The 15,503-nt window shown below is 35.3% G+C and overlaps 2 protein-coding genes across 2 annotated transcripts; both read right to left on the bottom strand.

Moving 5' to 3' along the window:
• On the bottom strand, positions 1-404 carry LOC120084987. Its single transcript, XM_039040801.1, has 2 exons — positions 213-404; positions 1-132 (listed from the first exon to the last, which is right to left on the bottom strand). Exons 1-2 carry the CDS (start codon positions 402-404, stop codon positions 1-3), a joined length of 324 nt encoding a protein of 107 aa, XP_038896729.1.
• A 6,346-nt stretch (positions 405-6,750) lies between these two features.
• LOC120084986 lies at positions 6,751-7,380 on the bottom strand. The gene has a single exon (XM_039040800.1). The coding sequence runs from the start codon at positions 7,378-7,380 to the stop codon at positions 6,751-6,753; it is 630 nt and encodes a 209-aa protein (XP_038896728.1).
• Between the last annotated feature and the right edge of the window lie 8,123 nt (positions 7,381-15,503).

Below are 15,503 nucleotides of genomic sequence, written 5' to 3'. Positions count from 1 at the left end.
CTATGTAGCCTCCTTGAACTGGTGATTTTGCCACGAAATCTTCACAAGTGCTATATCCCTATTGCGTAAAGTCTTCATCTCCCTGGCGAGAATTCGAGTAGGCCTCTCTTCATAACTTAAGTTCTCATTCAACTGCAATGGTTCATAATCTATTACATGAGACTGATTTACTACATATTTCTTAATAGGGAGACATGAAAAATATTATGAACTGTAGAAAGAGACGGTGGCGTTGCTAACCGATAAGCCACAGGGCCAATTCGCTCCAAGATCTCGTAAGGCCTAATAAACCGTGGACTTAGCTTTCCCTTTCTTCCAAACCTCAGAACACCTTTCATGGTAGCCACCTTCAAGAACCCTTTGTCACTAGTTTCAAACTCTGTCTTTATGCCCAATATCAACATAACTTTTCTCTGCTCTGGGCTGCTTGCATATGTGCCCTAATCTTTTGTATTGCCTCATTCAGGGTCTGTACTAGCTTAGGTCCTAGCAATTTTCGTTTACCAACCTCATCCCAGCATATAGAAGACCTACAACTCTTCCCATAAAGGGCCTTCAAACGGAGACATGCCAATAGTAGCCTGGTATCTATTATTATATGTGAACTCCATCAAATGCAGGTGGGAGTCCCAACTTTTTGAAAACTCTAACGTACAAGCGTGCAACATATCCTCCAGTGTCTAGTTTAAACACTCTGTCTGACCATCTGTCTATGGGTGAAAGGCTGTACTAAAATCCAATCGAGTATTCAACGTTGATTGGAGACTCTTCCAAAAACTAGATGTAAAACGAGGGTCTCTATCTGACACAATGGATACAGGTACGCCATGCAACCTTATTACCTCTTTCATGTATAACTGCGCCCATTTACTCACCGAAAAAGTAGACTTCTGTGGAAGAAAATGAGCTAACTTAGTGAGTCTGTCTACTACAACCCAAATCACTGTAAAACCCCTTGCTGTTCACGACAAGCCTTTAATGAAGTCCATAGACACACTCTCCCATTTCCACTCCAGTACATCCAAATGTTGCAACAAGCCTGCTCTGCTACCTTCCTTTTCATGTCATTCAACCAGTAACAACGTTTCAAGTTCTGGTACATCTTGGTACTGCCAGGATGTATCGGAAATGGGGAACTATGAGCTTCCAACAACAGATTGTTCTTGAGGTCACTGTCTACTGGTATGCATAGGCGTCTTCGATAAAGAAGACCATTATCTGCAGACATGAAGCACTCACCACCCTGTCCTAAATCCACCTTTTTCACTTTTTCAACCAGGTAAGGATCACTTCGCTGAGCATTAATAATTCTCTGTCTCATACTCGGTTGCACCAATAACTGTGCCAATTGTGCAGTGATTTCCCCCCACTACTAATGAAATCTCAGCCCATTCAAGTGTAAGATTGTATCAGTAATAGCGAAAGCACAAGGATCATCTAAGCACTCAAATTCACTAATTTTGGCAAAATATAAAGCATGGTTTTGCAGAAACAAGTGAGTTTCAAGACATACCTCTTGTAGAACTTCTTCAAAGCTCCTTCACCAGCTGCTATTTTCTCCAAATATTGTCGTAGACCACCTTAAAATTTTCCCCACTACTCTTTTGGTGCTCTCGATTGAGTTGTGAGACTCAAAACAAACTTGAATCAAGGGTAGAAGAAGAAATGCCCACTGCAGAAAACTAGCTGAAGAACTCTTTCTTCAAACCAATTTTCTCTCAAAATCTCTATAGATTGCATGCCTGATTTTCACTCCAATATCTTCATTATATTGCAGATAAACATGCAAAGGAGAGACTTGCATGAGTTGCAGCTCATGCTTGGAGAAGACAAGGCAAGGAAACTGCATTTTGTGTGAGTTACTTCAAAGATGGATAATGGAAAAACCTCTTTTTCCATTTTGTGTGTTTTGTCTTTTCCTTTTCAATATTATCTCAAAAATCAAAATTTGATTTTATAAAATCTATTTTGATTTTAAAAATGAAAATTTAATTAATTTCATAAACTAATTATTAAATAAAACTTAATTAATTTAATATCAAATATTAAATTAATTTTAACACATATCCATCTTTATATATTTAAATCATATTTAAATATATAAATTCTCCTATTTCGTTTAATTCTTAAATTAAACATGTAATTTTATCTCATATAATTACTAATTCCCTTAATTCTAATTTGAACGTTGCAAGTTAACTTATCATGCTATTCTAGAGCTAGTCTGTTACGAGCTAGTAGGGGGACTTCGTGGACCTACAGATCATGGACTCCAATGATCCGAGATAAATTGGTTAAACTCATTAGACCAAATTAATCTCTATTCGTTAACTAATGGGTCACTCCACTAAAGCCCATAGTTGCACTCCCCTCACTGTAGATATATTATGTCCACATGATTTAACCATAATAAGCAAGCCGACCCTTCACAGGTTATTCATAATAACGACTGGGTCAAATATCTGTTTTACCCCCGAGATTACGTCTTATTCCTTAAGTCCCTACTGATCCTCTAATGAATAATTGGTTTGTGATCCAATCACTAAACCAAACTTTTTTAGCCCACTGAGAGGGTGAGACCCCTTGTTCAAGACCTAGATTCAGTACTTGAGAGAATAACCTTTCTCCTATCCCTAAATCGGGTAGGTGTGAACAACTTCATTTTGCACCCTATGTCCCCAACTATCTATCCAGTCTTACTCCTGAAATGAGAATCTTATTGAGTCGACGTTGTTGAGACAACCTTCAACTATGCAAATCTAAGGGCAATCCCAAATAAACAGGAGTTCATAGTTAGCTTAGGATTAAGATCGAGTTACCTAGGTCATCTAGGTGAAATAGTCAGTCTTAAATAGTAAACAATGTTATAAAGTAAGAGTGACTTATTTCTTGGTTCTGATCTTATATAAACTCATTGCATAGGACGCTCCCACTCCTCATGTCATAACATGTACGAATTAGAATCACATCGTATGTAGCACTTTACAACTCTTTGTAACAACTATAGAGTAGGCCACATCCAATGGTGTTACCAAAATAAGGTACCCAACCTCATTCATGTACCATAGATCATTTTGACTATTTACTCGAACCCGATCCACTCTTATGTCTCCACATAAAGTTCAAGTACTCATATAATAGTCATGGGTCTTAGTTTATTGGATTTAGACTTTCATACAATTTATGAGATCAAAACAAGTATATTGATAATAGAAAATGTTTATCATTTTACAAACTACGAGTTTTTGGGACATAAAACCCAACATCAAGGTCCTTGCATAACTGAGTCTATTTGGTAATAAGGGCCGCTAAATGGGCTACTTTCCTACTTAGAGCATCTGCCACTACATTTGCCTTTCCTGGGTGGTACAGAATCTCACAATCATAATCCTTCACCAACTCTAACCACCTACGATGTCTCATGTTTAACTTCTTCTGAGTGAAGAAGTACTTTAAAGTTTTATGGTCGGCAAAAATCTGTATCTTCTCTCCATACAAGTAATTTCTCCAAATTTTTAAGGCAAAAACCACTACTGTCAATTCCAAATCATGTATGGGGTAGTTTCGTTCATGGTTCTTTACCTGATGAGAGGCATAAACAACTACCTTACCTTGCTGCATAAGCACACACCCCAACCCTTTCTTGGAGGCGTCACTATAAATAACAAACCACCCGTTCCATCCGGTACGGTGAGAATTGAAGCAGTAACCAACTTCTACTTGAGATCCTGAAAACTATCTTCACAAGCCTTACTCCAAAGAAAGGAAGCTCCTTTTCGAGTCAACTGAGTCAGAGGAGTGGCTATGCGAGAAAAATCCATCACAAAACGATGATAGTAGCCCGTTAACCCCAAGAAACTGTGCACCTAACTGACTATGGTAGGGTGAGACCAACTCGTAACTGCCTCAATTTTTGTGGGGTCAACAGATACACCTTTCTTTGACACCACATGCCCTAGAAAGGACACTTTTCCCAACCAAAACTCACAATTGGAAAACTTAGCATATAAATTTTGCACCCTCAGTCTCTAAAACCTTTCATAAATGCTTCTCATGTTCTGTCTCTGTCTTGGAATAAACCAAAATATCATCTATGAAAACTATCATAAAGGTGTCAAGGAATTCATTGAACATCCTATTCATCAGGTCCATAAATACTGCAGAAGCATTAATTAAACCAAACGACATCTCGATAAACTCATAATGCCCATACCTCAAACAAAAAGTTGTCTTAGGAATATCACTATCCTTTATCCTCAACTGATGATAACCTGACCAAAGATCAATCTTGGAAAACACTGTAGCTCCTTGTAACTGGTCAAACAAGTCGTCAATCCTGGGGAATGGATACTTATTTTTTATAGTCACCATATTCAACTCTCTGTAGTCAATGCAAAGACGCAAATATCCATCTTTCTTTTTCACAAAAAGTACTGGTGCACCCCACGGTGACACACTAGAGCGGATGAAACCCTTATCCAACAACTTTTGCAACTAAACCTTGAGCTCCTTCAATTCTGATGGAGCCATCATGTACGAAGCTTTCGAGATAGAAGTTGTGCCTGACTCCAACTTGATAGCAAAATCTATCTCCCAATGTGATGGCAAACCTGGGAGATCCTTTGGAAAAACATCTGAGTAGTCTCTCACTACTGGCTCTGAAGTTAAGAATGTTGGGATTGGTGTCTTAATTCTCTCGGAGTCCCGTTGTTTGTAATTATACACATTTTTTTATGAATAAAATAACTGTTATTTCATTCTGGCATTTACTCATGTCCAATAAAAGAAGCTCCATGGTTATCTTATGTAAACTTAAGCATGTATATGAGATATACAAATGTATCATGCCTTAAGTGATAACCTAAATACGTATGTAGTATAAGGATTAAGATGGGATACTTGATTCTGGTGACACTATGAATATGGCCTACTTTATAGAGGTTCAAGTATTGTAAACTACTACAGATGGAAGATCCTGACCCTTCATGTGGAGACATGCGAGCGAGGTGTCCTATACAAAGAGTTTGTATAAGACCGGACCACGAGATGACTAGACTCTGTATAAAATGTCGTTGATACTAGAGACATACATCTCACCTAAACAACCATAGATGACACGACCTCAATCCTGAGTGTTTTGAGAACTCTTGCCTTTGAGGACGGTCCTTTGATTAGTATGGGTGAGAGTGGCCAGATTTATCATGCCTACCTTTTTGGACACTTATCTGATCTAGGAGCTGGGAACTCAATTACACAAAATGGAATTCACTCCTTCCCCGAAGCAGGGGTAAGTAGAGAAATTGCTCCCTTAAGGGCTGATTTTAGGGCTTGAACATAATGGCCACAACTTCTCTTTGGAAGAGAGGACTCAGTCATAGTAGGACTATGACTTATGTTCATTAGAGGATTCAGTGGTACTTAAGGAGTTAAATGTAACTATAGGGACATAACGGTTATTGGTCGAGTTATACTTACGAGCGATCTATGAAGGGTTGTCGCACTACTGATTGATTAAGATGGACACATAATATATCTATGGTAAGGAGAATTCAGCTGTTAGTCTTTAGTGGAGTGCCTGGCAGTTAACAGATGGTGAATCCCATGACTAAAGAGTTTAGTCAGTTATTCACGTACCGTTAGAGCTTTGAGCTACAGGTCCACAAGATCCCCTTGGTAGCTCGATGGATTCAAGTTGAGGATCAGTTCTTGGTGTTGATTTTAAATGTTCAAATTGAAGAGGTAATTTGATTATATATGATACGATCGGTATGATGTATGAGATACATCTAATGGAGGATTAATGTAAATGAGATTTACATTAAGTGCCATGAAATAGAAAAAGAGCTATGGTTTGTATGTTTCATGAGATGAAATATGAAAACTATAGGTTATAAATATATTATGGTAAGTTAGTTATCATTTATATCTATAATAATATTAATTATTGGATAATTATTTCTTTTTCTCTAATAACCAATTGAGTGGGAGGTTATTGGTGGTTACATGATAACCGTGAGATAAAAGAAAAAATGTTTTCCTAATTTTGGTAAGAGAAAATTTTTGAAATTTTTTTTTTGAGATTTTCAATCTCGGAAAATTCTCATGGATAATTGTCAAGTAAATTAGATTTACTAAGTGACAACTTGGAATTAGCTAAATGATCATGGAGTGTTCTTAGGCGATAGAAACACAGCTAAGTGATGATCTAAACGATTGCATAGCTTTTGCTAGACGATCGCATAGCTTTTCCTAAACGATTGGGCATTGACCTATATGATAGGTTGTTCCATCTCCCACTTGTTCAATTGTTTACACGATTGTGATTCCTCCGGTTTTCTGCCTCAAACCAAGTCCACACAGAGCCCATCCTCTGAATTCTAAAACCGAGAATACCAAGGTAACCTTCTTGGTGGTGTCATATTCAACTCGACACTGTCAAGGTTCTGTGGAGGTTGTTCGTGGTGTTCAGGGTGTTTGTGACCTTGGCGATCGCTTAGTTCGAGTGCACGATGTTCGTGCAATATAGTGGTCGTGTTGGACGAATGTTCGTGGGTTGCTGTGTTGCGGTGTTTGAGCGTTCATGATCAAGGATCTTGAAGATGAGTCTACAAAAGTGTGTTGATTCTTGTCCTTGATCTTTTGTATAACATGTTGTAATTTCTGTATTTTGCATAGCCGTATGTTTCCCTTTTTTTTATTATAATTGTAATGTTCATATACGATTGAAATTTGGAAAGATCATTCCGCTGTTCATGGAAATCCTTGTATTTGATTTTCTTCAAAGAAGACTTCAAGCTCTCTAGTGTCAACAACACTGGCCAAGATACTCCAGGTACCTTGGTTAAGCAACCTTTTGGTTTTCATAGTTGAAATTACTTTGGGCAGGACCACGGTTCCAACCCCTTTAAACTTAAATCTGGCTTCTGCAGGAGGGTTAGAAATAACCTCCTTGCGAGAGCAGTCTATACTGGCATGATTATCAATTAGCCAATCCATGCCCAAAATCACATCAAAATCACGCATGTCCAAGACTATTAAAGTCACATTTAGTGTACGACTCGCTACTTCAATCTGACATACTTTTATCTTTTCTTTTGCTAAAATAATTTCTCTAGACGGAGTGGATACCGATAACACATAGCACAAAAGCTCTAATTCCAACATGGCATGTTTATCAAATATTGATAATATAAATGAACGGGATGATTCAGAATCAAACAATACCAACGCATGGTGTCCCAAGATCGGGAGTGTACCTATCACAACAGTGCCTGAATTCTCAGCCTCCTGCAGGGTTATTGAGTAAACACAACCTTGTTGTTGGTGAGGTCTACTCGAATTCTTCTGTTCAAGGCCCACATACTGGTTCCCATAACACATAGTGCAAAAGCTCTAGGCGGCAAGAGATCTTTTGGTACCGAAGGATCCTGAACTTGCGAATCTTGAATTTGCAGATCCTCACCATGTGGGTGTTGATCCTAAACTGGATTTTGATCTTGAACCATAAGATTCTGCCTTTCAGGAACGTGCTCTCTTCTGGTAATCTTGTGACTGCCTCTTCCCCTAACACGTACCATTTCCTGGCAATTGTTTGCAACCAGCTTTTAGCAACTTTCGTTACCAGTAAAACATGTCAATTATGGTCATAAGTACTACATAATCTGGTGTATATTATCCTAAATACTTTTCTTAAGGGATGTACCTTGCGATGGCGAATGACTTAGTAAACTTTAAATACAGACTTTATAATATGAATTATGCCCAAAACACAGGCACTTACAAATCAAATTTATAAAATTAAAGGTTGTAAAGACTATATCCAATCCAAAAACATCCATAATTGTAAACAATCATTCTATACATTCATAAATATATAGAATGATAAAATCTCACAAAGAAACTATAAAAATCATTATTAAAAATTGGAAAAATTTGGGCAAAAAGCTCCTCTCTGATACCAATTGAAGGAACCGGTGAAGGTCCTTAAGCGAAAGCATGGATCGATCCTAAATCCCAATTTTTACAGAACAAGAATTTTACAGAAAAATATAGAAGAATTATGCATTTAATTTAAATTACAACATGCTAATAGAAATTAAGAAAATAGAGATAAGGAGAAACTCACCCTTGAAGATCTAATCTTCTTCACGTAATTCCTTCTCCAAAATTGCAATGTGCTCGAAATCCTAATTGGCCACCACCACGAAAGCTTCCTTTGTATTCTCTAACATGAGAATCCAAGGAGTTATGGCTTTTGGTATTTTGGAAGAGAGGGAAAGAGATTGAGAGGAAGAGATGTGAGATCTTAGGAACTTTTCTTAGAGTTTTTCTATCAAAAAACAAAATGTTTTTCACCTAGTTCTCTATGAATATCTGTAAAACTCAAAAGATGGAATAAGAAAACTACAAAATTGTACTTCCCCGCTCATGCACTTAATAGAGAGAAAAAGGGGAGTGAATTACAACTCCCTCCCAAAATTATTTTTTAAAAAAATTGAAAATAAATAAAAGAAAAAATTATTTTAATAAAACATTAATATATATTTATATGATAACCACTTTATCATATAATATATATTAAACTTTCTGTTATATCAAATATAACATATAATAGTTGAATATTTTATCCTATGAAGTATGAAGCATAGACACAGATACGGTTACATGATACAGATACGATCGGATACGCCAATTCGTCAATTTCTAATAAACTAAGTTACGGATACGTTTAAGGATACATCTTTTTTTTGTATTTTTTTTAAATATATATATTTCTAAAAAACGAGGATATTGATACATTGAAGATATATTTTCTTTTTCTTATCTAAATCTAGGATATAGATAAATTTAGCATATAAGTTAATAATAATAGCACAAAATATAATACAAACACTGAAATACAATACAAAAAAAAGCAACATCTAAGATGTTGAAGTACAATAGTTAATAAAATACAATAGAAAAGTGACTCATATTACAAAGAAGAAGAAGCAGATTAGATGGAGAAGTATGAAGATAAACGAAGAATCATTGAATTGTTGAAGATATCCAAATGGTTTATATTTTGGTGGACTTTGTGGAGACTCAAATGTGAAGATGAAGATTATATGATTCTAGGGTTTGGTCTTTTATTTATTTTTTTCATTTTAGTTTTGGACTCGAGTAGTGAGCTTTTTAAATAGGTTGCCTAGTTTTAGATTGGGAAAGATTAGATGAGTTGCTTGTCTTTTTTCTTTAAAAAAAGGTACGCATAGAAATAGATACGTCAAATCGCGTGTTCAGATACGTATCTGGGAAGTATCTGGAAGTATTGGTATCTAATATGTGTTTGATACGGATTCTTTATCTCATATGAAATATCTATACTTCATAGACTGTATCAAATACAATATAACCTATATTTTTCATTCTCTCATTAATGCATGGTATTTAATATAAATTCTACTTATACTAAATTTAATCATATGAACCCAATTCACATAGTTAATATTTGAATCATATTCAAATATTTATTTCCTCTCAAATAAAGTTTATATTATAATGTATCATATACATTATAGTAATTATATCATATAGAATTAAATTAAATTAATTATATCACATATAATTAATTTCCTCAATTAATTTGAACAATTCAAATTAATCCAAAACTAATTCTCATTTAATCCCTGTTGAGCTACAGAGGGGACCTTATGGACCTGTAGATTGAAACGTAATTAAACTCATTTAATTAAATTATTCAACATCCATTAACTGTTGGGCACTCTGCTAAAGACCGATGGTTGCACTCTTCGCACTATAGATATATTTTTGTGTCCATTGAATATAACCAGTCAATAGTGCAATGACCCAACACAAATTGCTCGTAAGTACAACTAGACTAAAATTACCATTTTGCCCTATAGTTATATCTAACTCCTTAAGTACCACAAATCCCTCTAATGAACAATAAGTCATAGTCCAATTATGACCAAACCTCTCTCGAGCCAGGAGAGGGTGTGGTGCCACATTGTTCAAGCCCTGGAATCATCCCTTAAGGGAGAAATTGATCTACTTACCTCGACATTGGGGAAGGAGTGAATTTCGTCTTGTATAGCTGTGTTCTTAACTCCCCAATCAGACGAATCCCCAAAATAGTAGGCTTGTTGAGTCGACAATTTTGCCACTCTCACTTATACAAATAAAAGAACCACCCTCATAGGCATGAGTTACAACTCACTTAGGATTTAGGTCATGTTGCCTATGGTCATCCTAGTGAAATGTAAGTCTCAATTATGAACGGCGTTATATAATGAGACTAGTCATTTCATGGTCTAGTCTTATACAAACTCCTTTATATAGAATACCCCCACTCATATATCTCTACATGAATGATCAGGATCAGATCATTTATAGCACTTTACAATAATTATAACATATACAAAGCAGGTTGTACTCGTAGTGTCACAAGGATAAGGTATCCAACCTTATCCATCTACAAACCATTTAGGTTATCACTTAAACATGATCCTCCTGTATGTCTCTATATGCATGTTTAAGCTACAGATGATAACCTTGGATGTTAGCTTATTGGTTTGTGGGTTCAATGCTACAAAATATCAAATAAAACATTTTGTATTTTATTAAATAAAAAAAATGCTTGTACAATACAATTACAAACTATAGAACCCTACAAGATTTAGGGCATCAATGCCAATACTAAGTTCGGCGCTCAATAAGCATCCTCTCCCCCCCTTCCTCCCACAATTTCAGGGATAAGACTAGGTAGATAGTTTGGAACATAGGTGCGAGATGGAATTCACTCCTACATGCTTCTAGAGGTAGTAGAAAGGTTGTTCCGTTAAGTGCTGACTCCGGGTCTCAAACAAAGGGTCCCACCCTCTCACTGGCTTTAAAGGAACTCAGTTTGGTGGATAGATCACAAACTAGTTGTTCATTAAAGAAGTAGTGAACCTTAAGGAACAAAAAGTAATTACAGGGGTAAAACAATAATTTTGACCCAACCGTAATTACGACCTATGAATGATTGACTTACTGATTAGGGATGGACATAAATATATCTATAGTAAAGAGTGCAGCTACTGGACTTTAGTAGAATGTTGATGCTTGATTTTATGAAGTGAAATTATGGATGATATGCGATGGTGAAATTACATTGTGCACTCAAGTTTCCTCAGCGGAATCCAAGTGTAAATTCCACTAAGTTTTCTGGTAAGTCCAGGGTTGAACTCAGGGACTTGTGAAAATAGATTGTGATGGTAATTTTTATAAAAACTTTGCGGTAACCGGTAACTCAATTAATTGTGGGTTTGTTGTTGATTGCGTTAATGAAAAATAAACTAATGCGGCGAATTTGAGAAAAGTCAGAAGTGTGATAGATGCACTGAGTATGCGGATGAACGGATTGGGAAGATCTTTAGCTAGCGTTACTTGGGAATGCGTCAGACTATGTAATCATGCTACAACCATGCACAGCAAGTCATTTTCCAATGCAAATGCAATGCTCCAAAATCTAGGACGTATGTGTTGAATGCAAAAGTGTCCATAGAGCTTATCCCTAAATCTCTACTCTTGTCCTATGCGATGATGCAAAATGCATAAAGGCAAGGTGACCGCATACAATCATATCCTATCTCTAGGATGCATGCGATGCGTTGATAATAAATAGTGTTTATTCCTAAGCTCCTATCTCTTGATTATGCGTTCTAATCTAACTCTCCCGAGCCTATATTTTAACCTGACCTTCCCAAGCCTAGATTCTGTCCTTAGACTACCCTTCCGAGTATCTCTAATGGACGAATGAAGCATACATCGCATAGAATGAAGATTTCCTAGTTGTGCTAACTAAATGCTTCTCAACTCATTCAACTGATTTAGCTACTCATGCGTAAATAACAGAGAGTGAACAGATATAGCGATTGAAATTCCATTTTTGTAAATGAGTTTGAGTACAAAATAACAATGGAAGGTAAAGGTAAAGAGCCTGGTAGCAATTCCTTGCTGATCGAGGCTTTTACACTGTCAATTTCTATTCGGTTCCAAAGATATTCTTGCTTCCGCAGGCGTCGGCCCTCCCTCTGTTCTGGCAGCATCCAACGCTCTCCCAAGCTTATCGGAACGATCTATCAGCACCACCTTCCTCTCTCGCGTCTGCCTTAAAACGAAAGAAAAACTATGAATAAAGACGTGCGAACTGAAGTATGAAATTTCGAACTGCTGAACCCCTTTCTGAAAGTTGCCCTTAGTATTTATAGAACATCCAGGGTGAACGGTGGCTTCTCTCTCATGATTGCACAGATGGGATGACTTTAATTCCCCTTATTGATGCACCGAATATTTGTCACCAAAAAGCTGAATGTACTTGTATCCTTAGCGGCTGTCAACTTAATTCAGATTCGACTGTCATCAGCTTTCTGTCCCCTCACGACTAATTATCCTTTCACCCAGATTCGTCCACCATGTTGCGCTAACCAAGTTGCGGCAATCCTTCTCGGGCGAATGTTTGCAAACACGATCACCGCAAAGCCTTGCGGTAATGCTGCGCTTGACCAATGATTTCCTATGATTACAATTTTTGCCTTGCGCCAACGCATATTATGTATAAAAACATAAAAATCAATTGTTCCTATGTGATGAACGCATGCGGCCGTAATATTATGAAATTGATGCTTAATGGACATAATTTAACATGTTCTATCAACGCAAGCCAACATTGTTTAAGAACTTAGCACTATGATAATGTGCATTTCTGCCCGTTATCAAGTGTCTCGGTAGTTTAACGATTGTTGGTTAACTAGGTTAATGAGTTTAGCCGGTTAAACTTAGATCGTTGGAGCTCATAATCTATAGGTCCATTAGGTTTTCCAGCTAGCTCATATCGGGTTAATCCTTAAAGTAGTGTGATGAGTAAATTTGAAACGTTCAAATTCAATTAAAGAAATTAGGGTTAGTTATATATGATATACTTAAACCAAAAGTCATTTAATTATGAATTAAACAATAAAGGAACATGGGAAATATTTAAATTCGATTTAAATATAGTTTTTGAGATAAGTTGGGATTAAGTGTGAAAATATTAATTTAATATTTGATATTAAATTAATTAAAATGTTTAATTATTTTTTAATTAATTAAAATGTTCAATTTATTATTATTTAATTAAAAGGTTTAATTAAATATTTAAAATTAACTAAAATGTTAAATCAAATATTCAAATTTTTTTATTTAAAATTAATTATTTAAGTTAATTTTAATTTTAATTTTTTTAAAAAAATTCAAAGTGGGTTTGGGAAATTCAAATTAAAAAATTGAATTTAAGAAATTCTTTTTATTAGTTAGTAGATTTGGTTGGAGATTTGACTAACCTCCTTGCTTAAATACGCTTTAAACTCACACTTTGCCACATAATTTTCATCAAACAAATTGACAAATTTGTTGCCAATTTGTTGATAATCCTATCATTCATAGCTTCTTCTATAAATGGAAGAAAAGAAGATGAGATTTGAGGTAAATTTCTTGATGAATTAATGCTAAAATTCCCTCTCAAATTTCTTTTAACCAAGAACACCCAAACTCCAAAATTCTTCAAAATTCATCACATATTTGGATGCCACAATCCACTTTAAGGTTGGAGAATAGTGGGAAAGACTCTTGCAGTAGTTCACGACATGTTCGTGATTAAAATCATCAAGTGAATAGGGAGAATTTTGAGCTACAAAGGTTGTTGTTCTTAAAACCCATATTTTTTTTATGAGCTATCATGCTTAATCCATGAAATTAGTGCAATTAAAGTGTTTTTTTTATCCAAATTGCTTCCGCTATTTTGTTCGTAATTCTTTCAAAAGGAGATCATGCGGCCAACTATGGTGTGATGAAGGAGTGTGAGTTAGCTTAAGGGATTCCCAAGACTTAAAGGGCTAGGAAGGGAGCTAACTAAGTGTGATTGGCTTCTAACTCGAAAAGTATTTCAAAGTATATGATTTTACTAGTTTAAAAGTTAAGCATGTTTGAAAGATGCATAACTATAATATGTTTTATAAATGAGTTCAAAACAAGCTTTAGATGAATTTAGTTACTCAAATATGTTAAGTTTTCTTAAAAACTTAGAGGTGGACGCATAATAGACCCCATGATAACTAAGTGTTGAATCCATATTTTATCTAAAGCATCGAGGTTCTAAAAGAAAGCTAAAGTATGAATTTTTTAACACGGCTAAAAGATGTTTTACTCAAATGCAAGGTCTGAGTTTATATGAGTTTGATGTTTTCAAAGTATAGTAAACAATGAGTTAGCTTGCATGAGCTATGTTCTTCAATATCTTCAAAGTATGATTATGTACAAATGTTTTTTAGTTGAGTTAGAAGTTCTAATGTTTTCAAGTATATATAAAAAGTATGAATGATTTTAAAGGAAAGTTTATAAACCATAAGTTATGCAATGTTTTATACATGAATTGATTAGCATGAGCGTTCCTAACATGCTATATTTTATGTAATGTTATCTACTAGAATGTCAAAGTTTTCTAAGGATTTTTTCTTTTTTTAAAGAATCAAGTATTATATATGTTTAGTATTAAAGCATGTTTTAGTACTCTAATGATGAAACCTAATACTGAAGGAGATGAAGGTATCCGAGACCTTGACACTGAAGGAGATGAAGGTATCCTTGGAATACACTGTAAAAATGTGATAGGTCTTGAAAAGAACAATATTTTAGTACATAATTCCATCAATTTTATACTATTGATTTACTTAATATGTCAAATTTATAGGTAAAATAGTCCAGGGAGCATTTTGGAGTCATTGTAATAAATTTGGATTAAATTAGAGCAAAGAGGACCCAAAATATGGCCAAAGAAGTCAAAATCGAGCAATGATCAAGCAAGAGAAGAAAAGAAAGATATGAATATTTTTTTTTGCCAACCGACATCTTTTGTGCGTTTAAAAGCAGATTTCTACTGTTTGACATTGTTTGCCCGTCATTAAAAGGTTTAGGCAAAATGCTCATATAGGGAAGCATGGCAACGCTGAAAAACAGTGTTACAGCGCTATGGATACCGGTGGAAAGATGAAAAACACATGTGCCTATGCAAGGGAGTATTTTAACACTTCTTACCACCGTTGTATCACTATAACCTTGATATAAAAGAAAATTTTCAGCCATTTTCACGCAGAAAAATCATTTTTATGAACGAGAGACCCATTTTTACGATTAAGAGATCAACTTTTACGATTTTGAGAGAAAGTTCTGTAATTTCTTCAATTCTTGTGTCAATTTCTTGTAAGATTCAATGGATTTCTTCAAGAATCTACCACTTCATGGCCAAGTAATCTTCTTTCTTGGGGAAATTGTTAGGTTAGTAAATTCTTGAGGTTTTTTTTTGTATTTTCATCTTGTGTAATTGATTGTTCTTGAATGTTCTTGATTTTAATTTCAATAAGATCTGATAGAAATGAATTGACACCTCAAATTTGTTATATTTTGGTATGCAAAATTACATGGCT

Source organism: Benincasa hispida, chromosome 9 (genome assembly GCF_009727055.1).
Source record: "Benincasa hispida cultivar B227 chromosome 9, ASM972705v1, whole genome shotgun sequence".
Taxonomy (NCBI): domain Eukaryota; kingdom Viridiplantae; phylum Streptophyta; class Magnoliopsida; order Cucurbitales; family Cucurbitaceae; genus Benincasa; species Benincasa hispida.
The sequence above is the reverse complement of the archived record's forward strand: the minus strand, read 5'-3'. Positions and strand labels throughout refer to the sequence as shown.